The sequence below is a fragment of the Corvus hawaiiensis genome, chromosome 5 (genome assembly GCF_020740725.1).
Source record: "Corvus hawaiiensis isolate bCorHaw1 chromosome 5, bCorHaw1.pri.cur, whole genome shotgun sequence".
NCBI classification, from domain to species: Eukaryota; Metazoa; Chordata; class Aves; order Passeriformes; family Corvidae; genus Corvus; species Corvus hawaiiensis.
The window spans coordinates 9,192,893-9,217,502 of NC_063217.1; the positions used below are offsets into that span (position 1 = coordinate 9,192,893).

Here is a 24,610-nt window from a genome sequence, read left to right on the forward strand (position 1 = left end):
AACTCAAAAAGCTCCCACCAAAAAACAGTTTATGCATTTAGTATTTCTCATACCTGAGATACAGACAAAAAGGCGGTGAATAAGATCATTACTGCCATGAAATCTAGATCTGATCTTCTCTCGTGTGGCAATTCTGGCAGCCTGCAAAGCGAGCTGGATTTCTTCCTGATCGATGTCATCAGATGAACAAGAACTTGTCATTAAACTGCTGTCAGAGAAAAAAATAATGTAAAGGAAAGTAATGTAAATCTTCACTCAGTTGTTCAGGACATTCAGCAAATCCTAAGGGATTTATGACTCAGTCAAGACCCTATAGTACCAGAACTAATTGCTGTAAATTCTTGTTGAAGTTAATCAGCACGTAACCAATCACCATCACATTTGGTTTTCACTCTGTGACAGCTGCAAAAAAACTTTAAGCAGAAAATCACTTGTCTGTATTTTATTGCATTTTTCCTTAGCTATTACAAAGTGCTGCACCATTTTTCACACTAAATTCTTCTAAAAGCTCAGTCCTGAGACCATAACTCCACCAAAGATCCTGAAGGGAAATATCAAACTAAAAAAGTGAAGGTGAGTTCTGAGTCAACTTAAGAAATTTATGAACGTGGAAATTATTTGGAAAAAAAAGAAATTCTGAATTATGTTACCTTAAAATAGCAAGAGTAGAATCTAAATATAACTTCACCAAAAAAATTGGAAGAGCAGCAATAAAACATGATTTACACAGTAGAGGTAGGTTAATTCCCTTATAAATGTAACAGTAGAAATTGCTGAAATGTCAAACTATTGTAAAGAATGGCTCATCTACTCTAAATAGATTTAAATGTGTCACCAAATGTCTACTCAAAATTTAAATTTTCTTTTAAAAACCAGGTCCCAGACACTCTCACACCTTCACCACCACCACCACTCCTACCACTTCCCTCTTACAGAGAAGAACCTTGAAACAACCTGAGACAGCAGGGGAGGTTTGGGGGGAATTTTCAAATATCAGGAATTACCTTAAATATTTGTAAATCAAGATGTCTTCTTTAAAACAGCAAGTACTTAGGGGAAAAGTAGCACTTTACTCCTAAAAACCCTTAAATGTGAGTAGAGCACAGGATGTAATTACACTGAAGTCCTAAGGATTCACTGTGCTGACCAAAAGAGACAGGAGCCTTCTTACTCTACTACATTCAAGCCAGACGGAACACTAAACCATTTTTCTCCACATATTGGAAAGAAATGAATATTGCAATTATTACAAAAATCTAGACTATTTTGCTTATAATCATACTTTTGCTGTCCAAAACTCCAGCACTCTTCACTTTGCAGACAACTACCATGTTAAAAAAGGAGTTACTAACAGTGTAAGTAGAAATTACTTCTTTTGTTATACATGCTAACACATTTTGAGTTCAATCTGCTTTGTTCAGGTGCAGAAACATTCACCATCTTGCAGATCCCATCCTTATGGCAGTACACATGAATAGTTATTTTGGGGTAAGACACATAGGTAACATAATTATTTATAACAAAATTTTATAGGATATACTGTTGGGGAAGATGAAACAGGAAAGCCTTATAAATATGATTGCCTGACAAAAGACTTTGGGAATATGAAAACTACAGGCGACATCGAAATGAAGGCCACCTTTGAGATACCAAGTCTTAGTTACTGAACAACTGGAAAACAATGGTATGGCCAACTGAAGGTAATCCCCTCTTGATGGAACAATACCCTCTGCTTGCAGGCAGGTCCAAGGGTCAGAGCAGACCCTACTAGCTCAGCAGAAGGGGTCCAAAGAGTAGTTTTTAGGAGTTAAGATGTAACACTCTATGGTAATATAACAATTCTTATAGGCTGTATGTAAATGCTATAGGATTTGTATCTTGTATTAGATTGGTTAGTGACAATTAGAATATTCAGTACAGAAGATGATTTATTGTATTGTAACCAGGACTTCAGGATCCACTCTACTTACTCCCTTACCCGCTTACTCTCTTACTTACCTCCTCTTCGCTTACTCCACCCTTACCTACTTGCTCTTACTTTTACACTCTTGCTCTCTTGGGCCTGCTCCGAGCTGCAGCTGGCAGCTCTAAGCAGTGCCCCTGTACCCACACCCTTTGCAATAAACCACATGTTCCAAGATCTGACTTCAGAGATCTCTCGTCTCCGTCCGTCCCGACCGTCCAACCCACCCAAGCTCCTACAATATACTTTTTAAATTCTACCTGTAGGTTCCACAGGTAATCCTTTGAAATATAAAAGAGAAATAATTAGGCCATGCAATCTTAAAAGCCCTAGGAAAAACAGACTGAAAATAAATAAGTACTGGACATTAGTTATTCATAGAAATATCAATGGAAGATGTGTAGTATGAGTATCTTAATTGGCCCCCCATTCTTTCAAACACAGAGTAAAGAGCAGGCTTGCAGGAGACTCATTTTGTTCATGTTATCTATTGCTACTAACAAAAGAAAATTCTTGTAAAGAGATGTTATTTCTATGTTTACACTTCCAGCAGCACCATGACTGACTGGGCTTATCAGAGACACTGAGAATGAAGTGAGAATTCTCTTTCAATTTTCCTTTGCTTTTCCATAGGGGATACAGTAGATATTACAACAGCAAGCCTATCAGCACGGAAAGGCCTGTTCAAGACAATGAAAAGGTCATGTACAAATGTGGCTTACGAAGGAATAAACTGAAGGCAGCAAGAGCCAGGAAGCGATTCCTGACTCACAAGGGTGTGCAGTCAGACGACTGCCTGTTCACACGACCCCTCTCACATTCAGATAAAGGACTGTGCCCTGCAACATGGCCAAATAGCCTCTAATTTTTTTTTATTTTATGTAAGTATTTTCTTAGTGATAGTCACATATGCACCATAAATTGCTCTCCAAGGTGAGCATGGGCCTCCTGACAGAGTCAAGTGCAGTCTGTGTTATTATATAACCCCAATACAAAGGTCTCTTCAAAACTCCCAATACACAGAAACCTTAATGCAAGGGAAAGCAGGGCTACTGAATCAAGGATGAATTTTCCCTCCAAATCACAGCTGAAGAAATATTTCAAAGTAAGGTGCTAAGTGGGCAGAGAGCTGTGAAAAGTGCTTTTCAAGAATACAAACGACTTGGTCCTTTGCCATTTTGCAGAAAGGAAGAAAGGCTCATTCCACAATTCTGACCAATTTTACTAATAATGTTTGCCTTTCTGAGCCTCCTCCAACTAGAGGAACACAGTTTTACCTACTTCATTCAGGGAACATGGTTTGACCTACTTCTGTTGCAGACTACTCTGTTAGATTTTGTAGTGTGTCATTAAGACTGGTCATGTCACCATAGGACTGACTGGGACTGTTTTGTCCTCAAGATCCCCAGCACAGAGCACATACAAATTGCTCCAGCACTGTGGGATGGAAGGTCAGCACGTCTGCACATTCCTATTTATAACATACTTCCATATGCATACTCACATGTAAAGTATAGTACCCACATACAGGAGGTGAGAAAAGAGGATATTTTGTACTTGGAATTGATTGTGCTACTACAAAGAAAAAAATGAATGCTCCAGAAAAATTTAAAACTGGACCTAAGAATTGCTACAGAGTTAGAAAAAATTACTCTGCCTTTACCAACACAACCAAGTCTGACTTAGACAAAAATTACTCTCAAAGAACAACCACCATCTGTTCTTTAAAGTATATCTTCCTGTTGAAGAACATAGCCAAAAACCCAAAATTGTATAGACAGTCAGAAATACTGTAAGAACAGAAACACTGCAATTGTTTCAGATAAACAGCAAAAGAGCCAGCTTTTTTTTTTATAACAGGGTGTCCCAAACAGCAGTCATTGCATCCATGCAAATAGATTCTCATGATTTTTTAAATTGATATTATAGAAAACACACCTGAAATGTGATCTACAGGGTTCAGCCTACTTTGTTTTTTTTCTATAAGGAACACCTTTCCTACTTGGCTTATCTAATATGGATAATTTGGATCAACATTCTCAGCCAATACCAGATGTTTAGGAAGCATTTCATTAATGTCAGAGTATGCTTGGATCTGGAATGTTTCACAGCCAGTATCTGCAGAATCATGTCTCACTGCAGAATACAAACAGCCATCCTACTGCTGGAGACAAGTCCTCATTTTCTCAATGTCTTGGTTGAAGGGAACCCTGAATTACCTGACGAATTAAGTTACAAAGAGATAACACCAAAATACACATGGAACTCCCCTTGTGAAATGTTTATCATAGACACAATGCTTATCATGTATTTATTTTTCAGACTGTAAAAACATTGCAAAGTTAACACATCTGAAGGTGAATATTAAGAAATAAGATGTTATGTCAAAGGTTGATTCTGAACAGTAAACCTGCTCATACCTTGTAAAGGAACAGATACCCTGTGGCAGATAAATTAATTAGCTTTTTGCTTAACTTGGCTGCACCTCCCCATTTTAAAATTACACTTCATTTATTACATTAGAAGACTAGTAAGACTCTTTCAACACTTTCAAGATGTATCTCTAGAATGGTTGCCTGGTCTCAAGGCTTTACTGTGAAATTTAGCCAAATATGTACATGCAAACAAAGGCCAATAATGTAATTGTATGTAATATCATCTTTCACCTGTGAAAACAATCTGCTTTACAGCTTTTGTGTTCCAAAGGACACTTCTGCACCAGTTCGAGTAGTAGTATGTATACATAATGGAAAACAGGACTGTGGAACGAGAAGGTTATGACCGACATTTTCAGAAGTGGACAGACATTTTAGGTAACCATCTGTGATACTGTAGGCTTTGGGCTGTGTCTGTTGGTCATTGACACTCATCCAAAACCAGTGAAAGCAGCAAAGTCTAAAACCAAACAACCAAAGTCAACTGATTCAAAGATGGTCCAAATTTAAATATTTGACATTTGTGCTCAAAACACACTCAACAGCTCTAGAAATCTGTCTGCTCACAGATGTCACCTTTCAAATTCGTCTGTTTTGTTCTTTAAACCTGAAATCTGCTCAGAACGAATGCAGAGTGTATGAGATTCTCTGAAAGAATTTCTCATTATTCACAAACAAACCCTCAGAGTATCTTAAAAGGTGCATTAAATATACAGCAGTGACAGACAAAAAATTTAAAAGCTCTATGTATCAAACACGATGAATACAAAAAAATCAACTGAATTTTCATGTTTTCAAATTAATCAGAAAAACATTTTTAAAAGAAATGCTTTGGTTTTGTTTCTTTGTCTTTCAAAATCTTGAATGAAAACCAAGAGGGGGTCACTTATTGCAAAGGAGAAAGCCCAACAGACCCATTCTACTGTATATCACAGAATCAGAGAATGGTTAGGGTTGGAAAAAGAACTTAAAGATCATCCAGCTTCAACAGAAATATATTGATACAATTATGTCACCAAATCTAAAAGGAAATCAAGACCACCCTTTAAGTCTCTGATTCCAGGCAAGGTCTTCGGTAACAACTGATTTTCAGGAATAGGTTTCAGAAAGTTATCATTGGTGCCTGTAAACAAACAGGGCTCAAGTTTCAGCCACACAAACCCATCCCAACTAAGTCTAAGAGAAAAACTCTGTAACAATATTACAAGTGTTTACTAGAACAGTGTTAATACGTAATTCAGTGATTAACCTTACCATTTATGTTATCAAAATACCTGCAACATCAGGGATTCCTATTCACTTCCTCTGAAATCTCCAGCAAACTACACAAGCACAGGCAGAAGTACAATGTAATTCTCTGCAAGAAAACAGGTAACACCCTCCTGCTGTAGTGTGAATTTAAAGCTGGTGAATCCACTTCACAGTGAATTCAAAATGCATGCATTACATGGTACCATTCTGATGCAAAAACGCATTTTAAGACCAAGGTGCTCTCTAGGAAAGTTTGGTATGTGCTGTGCAGTAGCAGGTGAGACCCTTGACAAGAAAGAAACGTGAAAACTTTGCAAAAAGTTTTCTGTGATTTCACACATTCCTAATGTTCTACATAAAAGGACATTACAGTTATAAACCATGTTAGAAGTTTTTACAAAGGGTCAGTAGCTCAATTCTTAAATATAAATTAGAGTTCATTTAAAAATTTATGAAAGACTGTCCACAAATTATAAAGCAGTGCAGTTCCTTGGACTTAAATGATATAAATTCATTTGCACTAGTTGGCCTTAACAAATCTCTCATGTCCATTATTTAATACCACATGTATTGAAAAACTAAAGATATATACACACGTAGGTGTCTCATGTATGTGAATCTCCCCATATACACAGGTACATTTAGAATATTCTAGCTCTTACAATATTTCTCAAAACACATTATCATGAGCTCCCCAACTTCCATTTTTTTGCTCATACAGAGTTTAGCATAATAGCCACTTTATGCTCTGTGTACAGTATCAATAACATACACTTTTTATCCAATCATCAATATTTAAGATTCTCTCCCATTTGAATTTTTTCATACTTATGGTAAATTAAAAAAAAAAAAAAACAAACCAAAATGTTTGCAGGCAAGTCTATGTTATGGATCACATACAACTTCTAAAACAACTTCAGCAAGCTGGTAATTGCTCCCACTGATATTTTTGTAGGCTATAACTGGAAATCTCACCACTAACCTGTCAGCAAAGCTATTACTCTTACTCCTCTACTTCAGAGGGCTGTAGTCAACTCTGGGTTCCAATTTGCTAAAAAGAACAAACAACAACTCCAAAGGCCATGTAACGGATCAAACACAATAATTCAGGCAAGACAAAGGTTGCATACAAGAGGAATAACAAGAGGAAAATTAAAGGGGTTTGGGTAAGAGAAATGTAACTCCCATATCAGTAAGAAAAAAACCCCAACTTACTTTGCATCTGCTTTTTGCAGTACCTCTAGTGTTTCTTTTTGGATACTCTCACACAATATGCTAAAACCTGTTGGTTTCTACCATGCGCTAGTTTTGATATGGTTGGAAGAAAAACTGTGAAGACATGGAATCTTAAAATTATTTTAGGTGAAGTGGGTGGCTACACACTCAATTTTAGAGTCATTTAAACCCAAGCCAGAACATGTCCTAATATTTAGGTAATAGCATGTAGTTTTTTAGCTAAGAACTATGTTTTAAGGAATGACCCCAGAACCTACATTTAAAACAGACTAAAAAATGCTTTAATTCAGAACTTTATTTCTTGACTTTTAAACCCTAATATTTTATTAAGTCAAGAGGGTTTTAAAATGTAAACCCTTAGCTATTTCCCCTCTGTTTTAAGAGAAACAGCTAAAGACGGTGAAAAAAACCCTCCAAACCAACCCACCCACTCTTAAAGCACACAAAGGCTTCAGAACTTTGTCTTGAGAAACAAATAATGTAACTGCATGCAAATCCCTCTAGCTAGAAATCACCAGAAGAACTGGACTTGACTAGGTAACAGTATTATCACACGTATGAGCAATGCCCAGCTCCATTCACAGGACATGTGCTAGAAGCCCCATCTGCTGTCAACCTTTTGAATTCCTCAGTGCGGGGGGGAATTACTTTTCCTACCCTGCAAGATTTGCAGAAGCCTGTTCTTAGCTTCTCTTGCCCCTTTAGAGGTGGGCAATCCGACGTTGGCAAATTAAAATAAGGAATTTGGCTAACAGGATTATCCATACATCCTAGGTGGTATCTTCAGTCAGGAAAAAATCGTGAGCATTGAACTCTACTGATTTTGAAATCAACAGCAACTTCTGCTCCAGACCCTGGCAGCTTCTGAGCTGCTCACTCTGCTGGAAGAACATCTTGAATCTTTCCTCAGCTGTTCAGACCTCAAACTGCAGAGCATCTTCACTTGGACTTTGCAAAAAACACAGCTGTTTAAGTAGCATCTTGCTAAACAGATCCACTCTAAGAAACTCAGGCTAAGAGAACTTACAGCTTACTCAAACTCATTTAACACTCTGGACTGGGTTTTCAGATGAATGCAAAGATACAGTATTTCAAATGGAAATTAAAATAAACAACATTGCCCATGCAGAATTTATCAACTTTAACACTGCTCTCTCACAAACAGCTTTTTTGGTCATTATAGATAAAACTTCTGTAAATGTGCATATGAACAAATAACTAAAGAGCGTTAGTAATCAACAGTGCTGCTTTCTAACCATCAAATTTAATGTCAGATACTTGCAAGGTACTGCATTTACTGCTTTTCCTAAAGTTTAAACCGAAAAGGGACAAAACCTGCAAGATAAAGTTATTGTAAAATTCAAGAGAAAATAGAATGGGAAAACCAAGAAGTTAGAATATTGCTTGGGTTCTATTATGACTTTTTTCAACTCCACCATGCCAATTTTTTCCACCACTTTCTTGTAATCAAACTTGCATTTAAAGCTCTCAAACATTCACTCACACTGCAAAAGGATAAATAAAATGAGATTAGAGAACAGAAATATTTAAACTTCAACAATATATACTGGACTGGAAAAACTGAAAGTGAAAACCATAGCCAGTATAGCACTTATGATGAAATGGTACATGAAACCAGCTCTGGTATCCAAGACAGGGACAGAGATACATCAGTCCCAGCTTTTGCACTTTATCCAGGACTTGACAAAGGACAGGCAGAACTTGGATACCTGATACAAATATTTCAGGGCAAAGAGCAAATTCATACAGCTCGTCAGCAATGTCCTCTGCCATAGGCAAGCCACAGCTCTGCATGGCATTGCAACAAGTGAATTAATTTAGCATCCAGTTCCCGTAGATCCACTCTTGACTTGCAACTCCTGTGCGTGGCAGAAATGGAGATGGAGAAGCAGCCTCAAAAACACTTACCAGTACGAGGAACTCAGAGATAGGGAAATTTATTAGCACAACATTTTCATATTGCTTCCATCTGTTCCCTCAAAAAAAAATACAGAACGAGCTGCAGAAGCATTAATGCATCCTAGGGTCTAGGAGAATCCCACAGAAATTCAGTATCCACATGTGGGAGTCAAAGCTGAGAAAAGCTAATTAAAGTATTAGGTGGAATCTTAAAATTTTAATTAGAGAAGATCGCTTTCTCTTTATTTTTCACCTTCAATGCCGCTGTAAGTATGAGGAAATCCTCTCTTTTTGCCTCCAATCTAATTATGGTTTTACAGTGTATCTTTAGGCACGGACAAAAACTCTGTAAAAACTGCAGTTACTATAGTGATTTTAATTACACATAATCTGAAAACTCCCAAACATGCTATTCTAAGGGTTTTACTGGGGAAAAAAAACCCTAATCTGTAAAATAAAACCTAATTTCTGAAATCTAGTAATTTTGTTCTATTACTATCACAGGCAACACCAAGTGACATTCAAAACCAGATTTTTTACACATCACTAAAGTGGAAATGATTATAATTGTGGCCAAATTACTAAAAATTAAAATTGCAACTGAGCTGTGTAGAAACAAGAACACAAACCCGTTATGATCACTTTGTGTCAGTCCCCAGCCATACGGTATGTTTGATATGCCACTTGGAATACAGCCCCCAAATGGCAAATTGTGAGGTGTCTACCAATTTTGCCAGAACAGTCTTACTGCCTCTACCACTGATGCCAGTCAGCCTAAAATACTGCCCTATTTTATTTGATTTACACTGAGAGCAATATATTCTATATTTATTTCAACCACATAAAACATTTTAACACCTCTAAAATATGAGGTTTATCATTTTAATAGGGAAAGACCAAAAAACTTCCAACAACTGAATTTTCACGTTCCCACTGTAACAAGCACTTGTTAACACTAGCTGCCTGGGTTATTCCTTGGAAAAAATAAAATCTGCATCCAGTTACTTGTTACTAAAGACAAAGATATGCATAAAATATAAAATACCTTGTAGAATATCCTAGAAAGGAACACTATAGCTTAGAAAATGCTGCACCATTTTGAGATTTTTTTTTTTTTTTTTTTGTCTTGCAGGGTGAAGAACAAGATAGGCATGAAACACATCAAGAAGAATCCTGGTGGTGAAAACCCAGAGACATCTGCTTCAGTAACATATGTCTTGCTGACTAAAATCAGAAGCATAAGCTGACAGACCTCATCAATGCTGACTTTTTTGTTTTGCTGGTACTGCTCAGCTGGTTGTCGGGGCAAGGGATTTAGCAGCAAAACAAAAGGACTGTATACAGCAGCAACCTATTTATGACTGTATTAATGCTGCCCTCACACTGCTTGAGTGACAGAGCTGTGCAAAACTGCACAGACTCTCAGTGCCTAAGAGACACACACACAATTTGCAGTTAAAAATCATTAGGCAGGAATAGCATCTATACTGGAAGTCATTCAGATTTGCTCAAGGTATAAACCCCTTTCTCTTCCAACAATTCTGTTCACCGAGCTCTATTTCCAGGACAACCTTTTTCTGGTTATGAGCAGCCTCGCCATAAAGAAGAGCTCTACAGAAAAAAAGGAGAAAGAAAATCTACAGTAATGCACTGATCAAACCAAAAATGACAGTAGAAAATATTAGTGCAGAATGAATCTGTCATTTTGCATAGCTTCAATGTAACTTGACCAGGGTAACAAAGGTAAAAGTGCAAGACAGAAGAACTGGAGACAGAGCTGATCAGGTACACTGACACTTCAGTTAAAATGCATTGTTTATGTGTTTGCTGTCCTCCACATTATGATCTACAAGTAGCTGTGATCTCTGTTAAAACCTGCAGGCATGTAACTTGTGCTGTAGCTTTGACAGCTTAAACTCTTGACTATGAAATGAAAGAACTGAATTCTTCTACTATAATTCACAGTCCTGGAGAATAACCAAGTTCTTTTTCCTTCTTCAATCCTTTTCAAGGCACTGCGTTCTACCGATGAGAAAGCACTGTATAAAACCTGCTTCTGTAAGAAACTGTCCACCCACATGAATCTTGCTTGGTTTGTGAGATAGGCAAGAAACTGGCTCAGACAGAGCTCACACTCAGAGTGCTGATCAATGGTCTATACTCAGGCTGGCAGCCTGCCACAAGTGGGAATCCCCAGGGATGGACACTGGGCCTCACATGTTCAACATCACCACAAATAATCTGGATGACAAGACTGGGAGCACCATCACCAGGTTTGCTGATGACACCACACTGGGTGGTGAGGTGGATGTGTCAGAAGGATGAGCAATCTCACAGGACCGGGACAGGCTGGAAGAGAGAGCTGGCAAGAAGAGCGCAGAGTTTAACAGAGACAACTGCAAGGTCCTGCAGCAGTGACAGCACCAAAGAGCCTGGCACAGGCTGGGATCCTTTGCTGAGGGGAACCTGGGGGTCCTGGTGTACAACAAGCTGAACAGGAGCCAGCAGTGAAGCTGCTGCAGCAATGAAGGCAAATCAGATGCTGGGGTGCACCCACAGGAGCACCACTAGCAGAGATGAGAGATGTGACCATCCCAACCTACCAAGAGCTTGTCAGGCCACACCTGGAGTACTCCTGTGTCCAGTTTTCCAGACTGGAAAACATCCAAAGGAGGGCCATGAAGATGATGGAGAACCTGTCCTAGAAAGAGACTGAAGGAATTCAGTATTTTATTACCTGGAGAAGAGAAGGCTCCAGGGGCCCCCACCATAGTACATAAAGAGTGGCTGTAAAGAGGATGGAGGCTGACTCTCCACAAGGAGCCACATGGAGAGGACAAGCTGTACCAGGGGAAGTTTCATCTTGATATAACAAAGAAATATTTTACACTAAGAATGATCAATGTCTGCCCACATATACACAAATACAGATATTCTAACTGAAATATTCAGATAAATATCCCACTCTAATTGCTGGCAGAGTCTTGATGTTTTTGGCATAAACTTTAGTCACAATTCATTGCAGATACTGACTTTTACAGACTGTAAACAATGGGCTAAAACTTCAGCACCAATTTTTGTAAATGCCTAAAACAGTAGAAAAGTATACCAAAACCCACCAGTATTCAAGCTGCAATGACATATCTAAAAAAACCCCAAAAAACCTGCTGACTAGGGAGAAAGCATCCAGTGCAACATTAAGGTTAGTTTTAAGAATTATTTATATTAATTTATTGGCTCTTTATAAACTTAAAATGAAGACGTAGAGTTTATCATGTAAAGTTTACTCTAGGCAGGCAAACACTTGAATATAGATTCATCAGTATTTCTTCCTCCCTGGCACTCTTGCACCAAAAACCCCAATGAGACTTGAAATCAAATAATTGCAAATACCTTGTTCTTCTGTCATCTCACTTATTTTTCCTCATCATTTCAAAAGCAACATTTTTCTTGTATTTTCTTGTTCCAGTCTTTCAAAGAACCTAGGTCCAATCTTTAAGTGTATCAAGGCCTCTCAATCTGTTAGCAGATTAAGAGGCTTCACTTAGGTTACCACTCAAATTAATGGCTATGTCAGGATCTGGTCCAGTAATTCAAACACATGTTGAAAGCTGACAAACTCCTGCAGTTTATTCTTAAAAACTACTGACTTTACTGTTTCAAACACTTAAATGGGTAAGATTTCAGCAGTGTATTTTATTAGCTGCCTGTTTACAATTTAGTAAGTTATAGTTACATTAAAAATGGTTCTAAAAATAACATTTATGGAAAGAAACCATTAAAAAGGAAAAACTGAATGGATGTTTTTTTCATGAAGCTACTATAATCAATGGGCCAATTGCCACTTCCCTGCTGTAGGGCAATTTTCACTCCAGTCAGCAGTGTTATTTCACAGTCACACTGATGTACAAAAGACTTCTGCATAGCCTTCAAAGTCTGCATAAAAACACAGTTTCTTGGAAGCTTTCTAAAATACATAGAACACATTTATTCTTTGCTGAGAAAGCCGACTACTGGTATGGGCATCTCAAGTCTGGATACTGCTTAATGAACATTTTGCAAAAAATTATCTTCTGAACTGGGCTGAACATTTAACTTCTTGACCACCAGACCTCTGAGACCAGAAAGAGGAACCTTCTACACAGCCCAGGTGCCAATGAAATCATCAACTTTCCTTAGCAAAACCATTTGAGAACCCTCCGTACTTTTATTCTTCTCTCAATTTGTGGTCTAGGAACCTTGAGTAAAGTTTTAAAATTTTTTTCAAATTACTGTGTGAACCACCAGTAATCAAAGTTCTCCTTTAAGACTGAAAATCTTCAGCCCAGATGCATTTCAACAAATTACATGCTTAACCAAGGCTGTCACTCTTCCCTATTGATTAAATAGGGAACCTTCAGGAACTCCAAATTTAGGTGTGTGAGTTTAGTGCCTAAAATTAGGTGGGATGAATATAGCTCAAAAAAAATTACACAGCATTAGTTGATGAGGAAAAAGTCTAAGGTGGTAAATCACAGGCTGACTTGAAGCAGCCTCTTAAATTGGTCCCAAATGGCTCCTTACAGTCTTAACAGCTTTTTCCTCTCAATAAAAACCAAAATGGCAAACAATGATCCATGGGTTGAATGGTGCTCTGGGATCCAAAGAGTGGGAATTTTCTCCTTGGTTCTCCATTTGGAAAACAATAAATGTACACACATACAGAACTCCATATATACAATACTTCATTGTTTCAAATCAGTTCAATCTATGCTATTTAATACACTATTAGTTCAACACTGCTACTGCAGCTAAAACCGGTTTTGCTACCAGAGCTAAATTTTCTGAAGTTATTCCCAAAACATGCTGCAATCTGACAACATGTCTTAGAACTAATTATTTAATAGCACAAAGGAATTGTTTATGTTTCACAGGAGGCTGAAAGGCCACATAAATGTATTTCAAGAATTCTATGTCTAGCCAATTATTTTTCAGATAAAATTGCAAATGTTACACTTAATTTCTAATTGTTGTTAAGTGAAAACAGCAAGAAATTAAGTACATTAAAATGGCATATTTCAGTAGAAAAAGAAACAAATTCCCAAATTAGGTATTATTTTGGATATGCATATGGCATCATGGAAAACTCAGTTATTTCAGAGAAGAACATTTTAGAGATTGTCTTTGCAAGGAACACGTTTGTTGTAGTAAACAAATAATGCAACTCTAGAGAAGCTGTTTAATGACCAAATAAAACTCTAAAGAGAGAACAGGGGAGCTCCTTAAAAATAACATATTCTAAAAAATGATACAAATAGATGCACTGAATATTACATTTTTATGCACAAAGATCTAGGAACATACTACTGTGAAGCAGTTAGCTTTTCCTCTTCTTTTATTAAAGTAAGTCATTAAAAGAAGTTTAAACTGTTTTTCAACTAAGTCTTTCAAAAGGGGAAACTCCTGTCATTACAGTCAAGCAGGCACTTCGCTAGTTTGTTTTACTGGACCACAAAATACAATAGCTACATCTCTAGTAATATCCACTGCAGATACAGATGCAGAAAAATAGCCACCTTAGGTTTCATCAAGCCACCCAGGGCTGATGCAATGCTAAATTTCAGTGGACAAGAGCACAAAAGCACATGTAGAAATACTGCCTTATAAATCAAACTTTCATTCACCTAAGCATCAATACAGTGGCAACTGCAACACTCATGTACAAAGGCAGTACAGTAAGGCCTTCAAAAGAGGTGGTGCATCTAATCAAGACTTATTCTTATTGCTCCAGATATTCCTGAAGGGTAACTGAGGCTACATCTACCATCCATTCACACAGCCCTGTGTGAAACAGTCTTCGATGTGTACAGTATTTGGAACAGGGCAACTGCTGCATGAGGGTAAATTGGGTTTTGTTTGAAGAACAGTCAAAAGGAAATGTATCTCAAAATTAAAACAATGAAGAACAGTTTTTGTTGCATCTTTCTGCCCTTATTTTAAAAACACGAAACTCTAAAAAATTGAACTTGGAGACAGGTACATCCTAAAAAACCTCCAGTTGTTATTTGTAGTATTGCATCTATCACTGTTGGAAAAGCCATTTTATCTCCTTTTTATCCCCAAACTTAGATGAAAGTTGAAAATCCTGAAGTTCAAATGAAGTGCTGGGGAGAGAAAAACAGATGAAAAAGAGAGGACAAGAAGCAGTGGAGGATGATCTACATCAGCTGAAGCAGTGATATTTCAATCTGTCTGTACCAGAGCAAAAGCATTACTGCATACAGCGTACGCAATACATCTCATCCACGTGTGTTACGCAAACAATGAAAAATGCAAAGATCTCACTTTTATGCTTTAGTTACATTTTTCTGCCCTAACCTTAATTCCTCTAGCACTCTCATTAAGTGCTTTGAATAAAACTAAAGTTAAAACTCCCATGCAGTTTCAGAAGATAAGAATATAAAATAGTATTGCTAATAACACCAAGGTCATGGTTTCAATCCCTGTATGGGCCATTTACTTACGAATTGAATTCCACAACCTCTGTGGGGCCCTTCCAACTCAGAATATTCTATGAAGTCAGAAGCAGTTCTTCACTGTATTCTTACCAATGCTGGCCAGCAACAGGATGCAAGTTAAACTGTTGTTAACTGGAATGTTCCTTTATTTTACAAGGCAGAACAAAATGGAAAAAACATGTTTTCTAGAAAGCTAAGGGCTAGCTAAGAAAAACATTTGTAACTTGTCAAGCCACAACCTGAAGTGTCTCCTAAGAACTGCTATATGGATAAATAAAAGCAAGGTCATGGACATATGTAGGTGATTCCTGTATGCATTAAAAACTGTTCCAGAAACAGTTGCCTCACATTTGTCAGAGCACTGAAGAAAGCTGGCAGGTTAAAAAAAAGAAACAACCAAAAAGCACCTGTTGTTCAAAAGGAAGAATACTCAGAAGTGTTGCTGTCACTTGATTAATTCAATGAAAATTTTTAACCAAGCATAACTCAATACCATTCGTCAAATCTGACTGGGAAGTGATGTTATTACCTCAGAGCGTATATGCTGGAGAGACTACATGTAGTGACAGAAACACTCTCATAGTCACTGCTGGAGATGGAGCTGAGGGGGGAATCACGTAAGCCATCCTGAGAACTGAAAAAACATACGGAAACAAAATGAACTGCTGAAGCAAGCAAAGGCAAAAACAGAGCATTGTGATAAGTCATGGCTTGTCATGGGTTATACAGAAACAAGAATAAACTGGCAGTTGCATTTTTTGCTCTTCAGAAAATGATACAAACCTATTCTGTTTTCTTCCCAAAAGGACAGGCAATTCAGTAAAGTCAGTGGGCACACATCTTATAACAATCTTCAACTTAATTCATGCCATACAGTTAAAATATTCAGAAAAGAACTGAGAATCTTACATTTTCATTGGAGATAGAGGGAATAGCATGTCCATGCTGCTAAGTGTGGCTATAACCTTAAAATGAAGACATAACAAAACTGAAAGTTCATAAAGCCGTCTTGGGTTTCAGGCCAAGGCACAGTAATCGATACGCTTCAAAAAATTCTGAATATCGTGACAAGTTTGACCCACGTTTCCTCCCCATTGGAAGGAAAAGGTTTGTTAGAAAGGAGAAAGATAACACTTCGGTGATGGAAATGAAGATAATACACCTGCCCCTGCCCCTAAGTTTGCTCAGTCCCTGTAAGGGCCACATATGTACCTCAAAATTTGTGCTTTGAGACAACAGATATCCAGGAAGGAGCAGTCCCATGGCAAACCACCGACATGTCTTTAGTGGAAATCCACTAGCTACTAAGTAAAAGGATATGAATAATTCAAATGAACAGTACACAACTTGTCTCTGGCATCCCTGGACTAATGAAAAGCCTCTAAATAACCATCATTTTGGATCTTACATCATATTATCAACATAAACTAGGATTAGAGAATTAAAAATAGTTTCATAAGCACTATTAAACTATCTTGTAAAGACCAATTTCTTGTTTGAGTAATAATTTACTGCTCAGCTACTGGAAATTCCACAAGCTGAAAAAAATTATATGAGATATGAAAACATGTAATCTTGAGCATAGATATCAAAGCTGCATTGGCTCTAGGCGGTGCAGAAGATTCATTCAAGCCTGCTGAACTCAAATGTTAACTCAACAGAAATCTTTGGACAATGCAAAGAGAAACCTAAGAAACATCCCCAGTTAGAAGAGAGGTAGTTATATACGTCAGGGTTATTTTACCTTACTTCTCCACAATTATTAGCAGATTTTTTTATGTTCTTTTGCTTTCTAGACATATGCAAACCAGTTATGTTCCAAATTCTTTTCTTCTATTAAATTTACTAATACAGCTATTTTTTCAGCTAGAAGTCTGGAAGAATGCTTAAAGGGAATTCTTCAAAGCAGTCTATGGAAGGTATGCGCTTTAATCCCACTAAGAAATAATAGGATTTGTTCGCATACCTCCCACTAATCACTAGGAAAATGCACCCCTTCATGTTTCTCATTTCTGACTGCCAATTTGAAAATAAATCCCAAGTGTACCATGCTTTAGTTGAAAGCAGAGACTTCACAACTGGAAAATAATTTTATCAGACTTGAACAAAAATCTATTTAACTTTCAATCGTTTTATGTAATTTCCCTTGCTAATTCTGCTCATTACGAAGAGATATATGCATTTAAACAAAAGCTTACTCTTTTATAGCTCATCACCTTTACCCATCTAATCTTACAATATGGTCATGCTACTAAAATGTAGTTTTACTATCTGTTTTACAGCAGCTAAATGATATTAAAAAAACTATTAGCATACAATTTCACACCTTGATTAGGCAGGTGTGATGGTGTGATCGCCCCCCCTTTTCTTTTAAGGCAAAAGCCAGAAATGGCAGTCCGGATGTCTGTACCCAAGCTGGGCTCTGGGGAGACAGGTAACACCACATAGCCAAGGGCTGTAAATCTTGCTCACCAGCTGAGGGCTACTTGAGCATGCACCAACCAAAGTACAATGGGTGTGCAAGTATGACTCATCATAACTCACTCATCTTAGCCCAAAAATAGTGGACATTCCAGAGCCTGTTCAACTCTTCTGTGCAGCAGCAGGCTGCATGCCAGGATCTCCCCTTGAGTAGGAACGCCTCTCATGATTACTCCTCAAGGCTGAGCGAATCCTTATCACATCAGATACTGAGTAAGTGAACTGGGAATAAGCATGCCGAAATGTTGAAATATTAGCTAAGTGATAAAAAGATTGACTGCACATATATAAATAACCCTTTAGACATAAACCATTGATCACATCTGGGACTAAGTCCAGATTCAGCTGCAGCCACACTCCTCTCTGAGAAGTCTTCTCTGAACCTCCTGACTCAATGAAAGGGTCTCCCTGGCAGTTTTGTCTGACCCCATTCTCTATGCACTAAATAGTGAAGTGTATCTTGCCATCAAACCTTCTTAAACCGCTGTCACATTTACCATGGAATTTTGTTAACTCATTGTCTTACAGCAAATACATCATTGCTTCTCTCTTGCAAGTGAAGCACATCACTCTTTTGTTCAGAGTAAACTAATCTTTGAAGAGCAGAACCAGGAAACAAGAACAAGGACCAAACTCAGCATCTTCTTTTATGCTCTCTCACCTCCCCACCACTTCCAGATTTTTCCAGTGTAACAATCCTGCCAGCTGATTTGGGTAGTAATAATTTTTCTGAAAGATGTCAGGTTTGCTGTCCTTAAGTGCCTTCTGTGAATCTCTGCCTAATATATTTGAAGTCCAATCAAAATATCTCAGTTACCAGTATTTAAGAACTTAAATTCAATTTTCTTAGGTTCTAGTTTTCTACTTTTTTGTTTTGTTTTGAAGAACTTAAAGTTTTAAGCTCTTACACAGAGCCCAAAGTGCTAACATTTTTCCTAAGAACTCAGAAGTTCTCACACATTTTTAGGGAGTTAAATGCTCTAGGCTAAAACACAAACCACTACCCTAATAAAGGACCTTAATGGTAAGTAACCCAATGAGCATCATGAGCATAATGGCCCACAACCAGCTGGCATTATCAACTATCTCAATGCTATCTTTATTTTCATCTTCACAGATGTCTTCTGAACAGATAACAAGCCTCACCTCATCTCTTCTCCACACTTCTTTGCCTTTCATTTCAACCTTCTCTCACCCCATACAAGTTTCTATCAGCACAACTTCTTCTCACCAGTTCCACCATCCCATCTGTTTTTAAGCCTTGTCTTAATACTGGTGGCCATTCTAAACTGCTTTATAAATGCTTTCATTTTCCACTTCTCCATTTTTCTCTTGGGGCACAAACCTGACCATGCTGAACAATCCTGATTTCAGGATTAGATATCCATCCCATCAGTCATCATGCGGCAACGTAAACTGCTTAAACACGCTTGACACAAACATCAGTTTTTTGTAATAAATTATGTGTAGTTTAGGCAATTTCAACATGCAACCATTTTTCTTATTCCTGTGTATCCACATAGATTGAATTATTGTACCAGAAACAGTATTTATCATTAACAGTGTTTATTTCTGGTTAATATTCAGGCTGTAACTCTTCAGATAAGAAGTTCTGTGTTTATTTAGAACCAAGAAGAGGGAATCCTGTAATGCTAACTCTGTTTTATACTATCTGTTATACTAACTAGCTTTTAAAAAACCCCAGCAAAACAAAACAAAAAACCACAACCAACAAATAAAATAGACTCCTGACATACTCACTGTTTTCCCTCTCAGTACACACAGACTCAGGGTAACTGTAAAATTTTCTTCTTATTAATGTCTGCCTGAAGATCCTCTCTGCTTTTCTAAGGTGCTGGTAGATCCTGAGGTGAATTGACCTGTTTTTCACATCTCAAGATTCCCATTATCAGCTGATGATGGCTCAGCACACACATTCATTAGAACAATTACAGGAGAAAATCTGTGCATTCTGCAGCTGAGAGCTGCTAGCCCTTCCTTACCACATCAGCCCACAGGTGACCTGAGCTTCACCACATCGTGCTCAACTGCAATAGCGTTGTGTTGGATTGGGATTCATAGGATTGCTTAAACTGGGTAAGGTGGCAAAAGTTTCTTTAATTTGTAGGTCTTAAATGCCTACAGTGCTCTTTCAAAAATTACATTCTAGCACTGGATAAGACCACTATCCATGCTCATCAAAACATAATTCTTCAACACTTCTGATAAAATTACAGAATAAAGATTTGAGGACACGGAACAAAGTGACACGGGGTGATATGGCTGCCTCTTTTCATGGAATACTGGCAGACTGAACCGATGAACCATTTATTTAAAGCTGTTGGCCATGTTTTGTAACTATTCTAAGAAAAAAACAAACTGAAAGCCATCTTTTTTTAATCCATGTTTTTTTCTACTGGAATGTGTTTCTAGCCTCTCACATTTAATTAAACCTCTGTTTCAGGGGATGGTTTCTTCATGAATGCTATTGATTGAATACAATTACATTTCATAATATAATAGTTAATAGGCACAAGTATTGTTTAACTAGCTCACTACATTAAAGCCTCATGTGTAACACCAAATCCACTCAAAAATTACCTTTTAAAACTTTTTCACCTGTTATTTCAGGAATCCCTACATTGAAAGCTAATATGGTTCACTGTTGCTTTAATTGATATTTGGACCTCGTAAAAGGGAAGCTGGTATAAAACAGTGACACTTCCTATTTGCACACTAAAGCTCCGTAACGGCAGTGCTGTTATTGGATACTGCACAAAATCAGTGTTCAACAAACAAGGTAAAACACTGCCACTTCTAATTTGAGACCTGCATTGTAAAAAAGAAGGGGAGGAGGGACTGAAAAAATTAATTTATACTGAATCTGAATTTGGCTAGTTGCACAAAGGCAAGAAACAGAATACTAGAAGGGGAACAAAGAACTTCAATCAACAGCCAGATCAACGATTGCTTAAGGGAAGTTTTGCAGTTAAAAGGCTGATGTTTGGTTCCCAATCAACTACTATTTGCTTTTTGCTGATGAGAATTTTTCTTTCTCCTGAATAGCTAGCTAAAAGACTAATCAGTACAAGACATTAACAGACATATTTTTGTTTATGTGAACTTGCACAGCTGTCCATTAATTTTTTAGGGAAAAGGCAACATTTTCATGTAAAAATATACAAAATTTTCTTAAGTCTTACTGTGATGGGAAAATTATAGAAAAGCATGAATTTAAGACATTTAATCAAGTTAATCTGCATTTCAATATCAATTAATCTAGTTTTGATAAAGGAGTACTTGTAGAATCAAAAGCTAGAAACTAAGACAAGCTAGAAACTTTGTGTGAATTTGGTTTTGTTCTCTTAGCAAGTGTTAGCCATCCCCAAAATACAAATGGCTCTTTTCCATGCATTTATAAAGGTGGAATTGCTTATCTTAAAGTTGCTGTACTGAAAATGTACACATATCACATGTTGCTAAGGAGTGAACAAAATAAAATACAGGCCAAAAACATCAAAATTAGAAACCAACTGTCTGAAACAGGTGTTCATCTTTTTACACAGTTATTCTAATATGCTGAGGAAATAAAATTTTTAATATAGTACATTACAGACAATTGTAATATATAAACATTGTACAATATATGCAATTTAGGATTAAAGAATTGCAAGACTAAGAAATGAGACAACTTGAATACCAAGATAAAGAAAAATTATTCCTCTTATTCTAGAATTCCAATATAGATCAACAAATCGCAAAACATGCTTTTCCAAGGTTGCCTCATTCCTCCTCCTTACACTGCAAAAGCATATGGCAAAATATTCTATTTTTTAGCCCCCACAAGTAAATGCAAACAGCACCAGCATCGAACAGCCAATGGACACAGCTAGAGCTTGCAGGAAGGGTCAAGGTAAGAAATTCTCCTCAGTACCATTTACAGCTCCTTTTGCCAGTTCTCAGGTGCACTGCATAAAGCTTCAAGAATACATTCAAACAGATCAAGGAAAATGCAAAAAAAAAAAAAAAAATTGTAAAACTTAAGCTAGACATTTTAAATAGACCTGCAGTGGAAAAGCGAGAAACCATGCTTAATAATCCCTTTTTTTATGTCAGAGCTGTTTTGAAGTCAGTATGTAGATAAACAAACGTGCAACACAACCAGGTATTTAAGACTAAAACATGAAAACACCAGCATTGTATGACAATATCAAACAGGTTGCCAAACTTCATAAAATATTAGCAGGTTTACATGGACTTCTCAGCTCCGGAAAGAACGGAACGACAAATATTTACAAAACACACCAAAAAATTACCTTCCCTCTTTGTAATTTTCTTTCTTCTGTGAAAGGCAGGCAGAATTTTACATTTAAATGAACATTTCTTTTAAAATCTGTACAGTTTGCTTCCCGTTGAAAACCAAGGAATACTAAATACAGATTTAAAGCTTGGTTTTGGTGTTAACTTGTCCTTTTTTACCCCAAAACACCAAATGGTGCTTTGTCATAGTTTTATCATCTTCTGTTCTATTCTTACATGGCTTTCCCCCCTTAACAGTTTGTTTTGCTACATGACAGCCTTTATTTATCACATTGTCCCTTCAGCAGATCAGATACTACATCTTTGCTGGTGCTTTTCTTGTATTTGCATCTCATTAGCTCTGCTGCCCAAGACTCTCGTGCTGTTGGTGTTTTGTATCTTTGAGATACTTACAAGCAAATAACACAGAAAGGCATAACATTAGCTATGACTTAAAAACCAAAGTAGTAGAGACTTGTCAATACCCAGTGATGGCCTTCTGTGACAGAGTGACTCCATCAGCAGACAAGGGAAGGGCTACGGGACGACATTTAGCTGCACTTCTGTAAAGCCTTTGACACAGTCCCTCAGAACATCCTTCTATGTGAATTGGAGAGAGATGGATTCAATGAATGGACTGTTAGGTGGATCAGAAATTGGCTGGATGGTCAGATCCGGAGGGCAGTGGTCAACGGCTCAAATCCCGATGGACATCAGTGACAAGTGGCGTCCCTCAGGGGTCTGAACTGGGACCAGAATTACTTACCATCTTCATTAATGACACAGATGAAGGAATCAAGTGCACCCTCAACACATTTGCAGGTAACACCCAGCTGAGTGGTGCAGTTCACGCACCTGAAGGATGGGATGCCATCCAGAGGGACCTGGACAAGCTCAAGAAGTGGCCCACGGGAATCTCATGAGCTGTAACAAGACCACGTGCAAGGGCCTGCACCTGGGTCAGGACGGCTCCTGGTGTCAACACAGGCTGGGGATGAACAGATCAAGAGCAGCCCTGAGGACTTGGGGGTGCTGGTGGGTGAGGGGCTGGACACAACCCAGCCATGGGCACTCACAGCACAGAAACTACCCTGTCCTGGGATCATCCAAAGCACTGTGGGCAGCAGCTGAGGGAGGGGATTCTGCCCCTCTGCCCCGCTCAGGTGAGACCCTTCCTGCAGAGCGACATCCAGTGCTGGGGTCTCCAGCACAGAAAGGACATGGACCTGTTGGAGCAAGTCCAGAGGAGGCCACCAAGATGATCAGCACCTCTCCTATGAGGAAATGGCTGAGAGAATTGGGATTGTTCTGCCTGGACAAGAGAAGGCTTTGGGGTGACCTAATTGAGGCTTTCCAGTACCTGGAGGGAGCCTACAAGAAGGATGGAGAAGGACTTTTTACAAGAGCAGGTAGTAAGAGGAGAGATGGCTTCAAACTGAAGGAGGGTAGGTTTACATTAGATGTAAGAAATTCTTAACTGTGAGGGTGGTGAGGCCCTGGCATGGGTTGCCCAGAGAATTTGTGAATGTCCCATCCCTGGAAGTGTCCAAGGTCAGGTTGGATGGGGTTTTGAGCAACCTGGTCTAGTGGGAGGTGTCCCTGCCCATGGCAGGGGTTTGGAACAAGATTATCTTTAAAGTCCCTTCCAACCCAAACCATTTTATGATTCTATGAAATCTTTAGTAGAAAAGTGTTTAATCTGCATTTTAAACCCCACTGAATTTTGAGGCTAGACAGAGAAGCCTGAAATACCAGATATTTCAGATTATTACAAGGATTATTATGGTAAACCAATTTGGATCACAGAGATTACACCTATAATGTCATATCATGTAGTAAGATGACTGACTTACTAAAACAAACAGTTCGTGTCACAATATACACATTTGAGAGCTGCTTTAGTCAAAAAAGGAAAGAAAATTTTCTTCTACTTGGTGACTTACAGTAACTAGAAAGTAAATACATTTATCAAGTTGATGAATGAGCCTATCCTGCAGCTATTCCATGTGTATGACATTGCTTATTGTTCTAGCTAATGGGTCCATCATTCTGAAAATAATCTACAGTCTCCAACATTTCCCCTATGGTTAAGTTGGCATTCACAAGTATGTAATAGGGAGCAGTCACAGAAGTCTAATGTGATCTTCCAATTTAAAAATACCATCAAAAAGCAGTGATTAGTCATTGCCCAGGCAGCATGAGTAAGGAAAGGTCCACAAAGTTCTGGTTTGTAACTGAATTATCTCTTTTACTGATAACATGACTAGTCATTCAGAGGCAAGACCCAAATCTATACATATATATAAAGAAAAAATAGGATCTATCCACATATAAATTTTTAATCTAGTTCTCAGTAGAACCCCAGTATCTCCATCTTTCACTGAACATACCAAAGGAGTTGATATTAGTATGTGCCCAAATAAAGCAGCAACAATCTAGCAACAAAATACCTCCATCCCTACTGCTCTACTGCTGCAAAGGTGGAATACTTGCCAATTAATAACAGATGTACTGTAGTCTCAATAATA

The 24,610-nt window shown here is 37.9% G+C and overlaps 1 protein-coding gene across 4 annotated transcripts in view; it reads right to left on the reverse strand.

Moving 5' to 3' along the window:
- ZFYVE28 (zinc finger FYVE-type containing 28) overlaps positions 1-24,610 on the reverse strand; it is a 151,181-nt gene that overhangs the window by 16,736 nt on the left and 109,835 nt on the right. The window contains exons 9-10 of one of the 4 annotated variants that reach the window (XM_048303970.1): positions 15,832-15,936; positions 54-205 (exon numbers count right to left, since the gene is read on the reverse strand). In XM_048303970.1, the coding sequence (XP_048159927.1) occupies positions 54-205; positions 15,832-15,936 (257 nt within the window). Of the gene's footprint in view, positions 1-53; positions 209-15,831; positions 15,937-24,610 lie in introns of all 4 variants that reach the window. The other 3 variants (XM_048303969.1, XM_048303972.1, XM_048303971.1) reach the window with 3 other exon arrangements.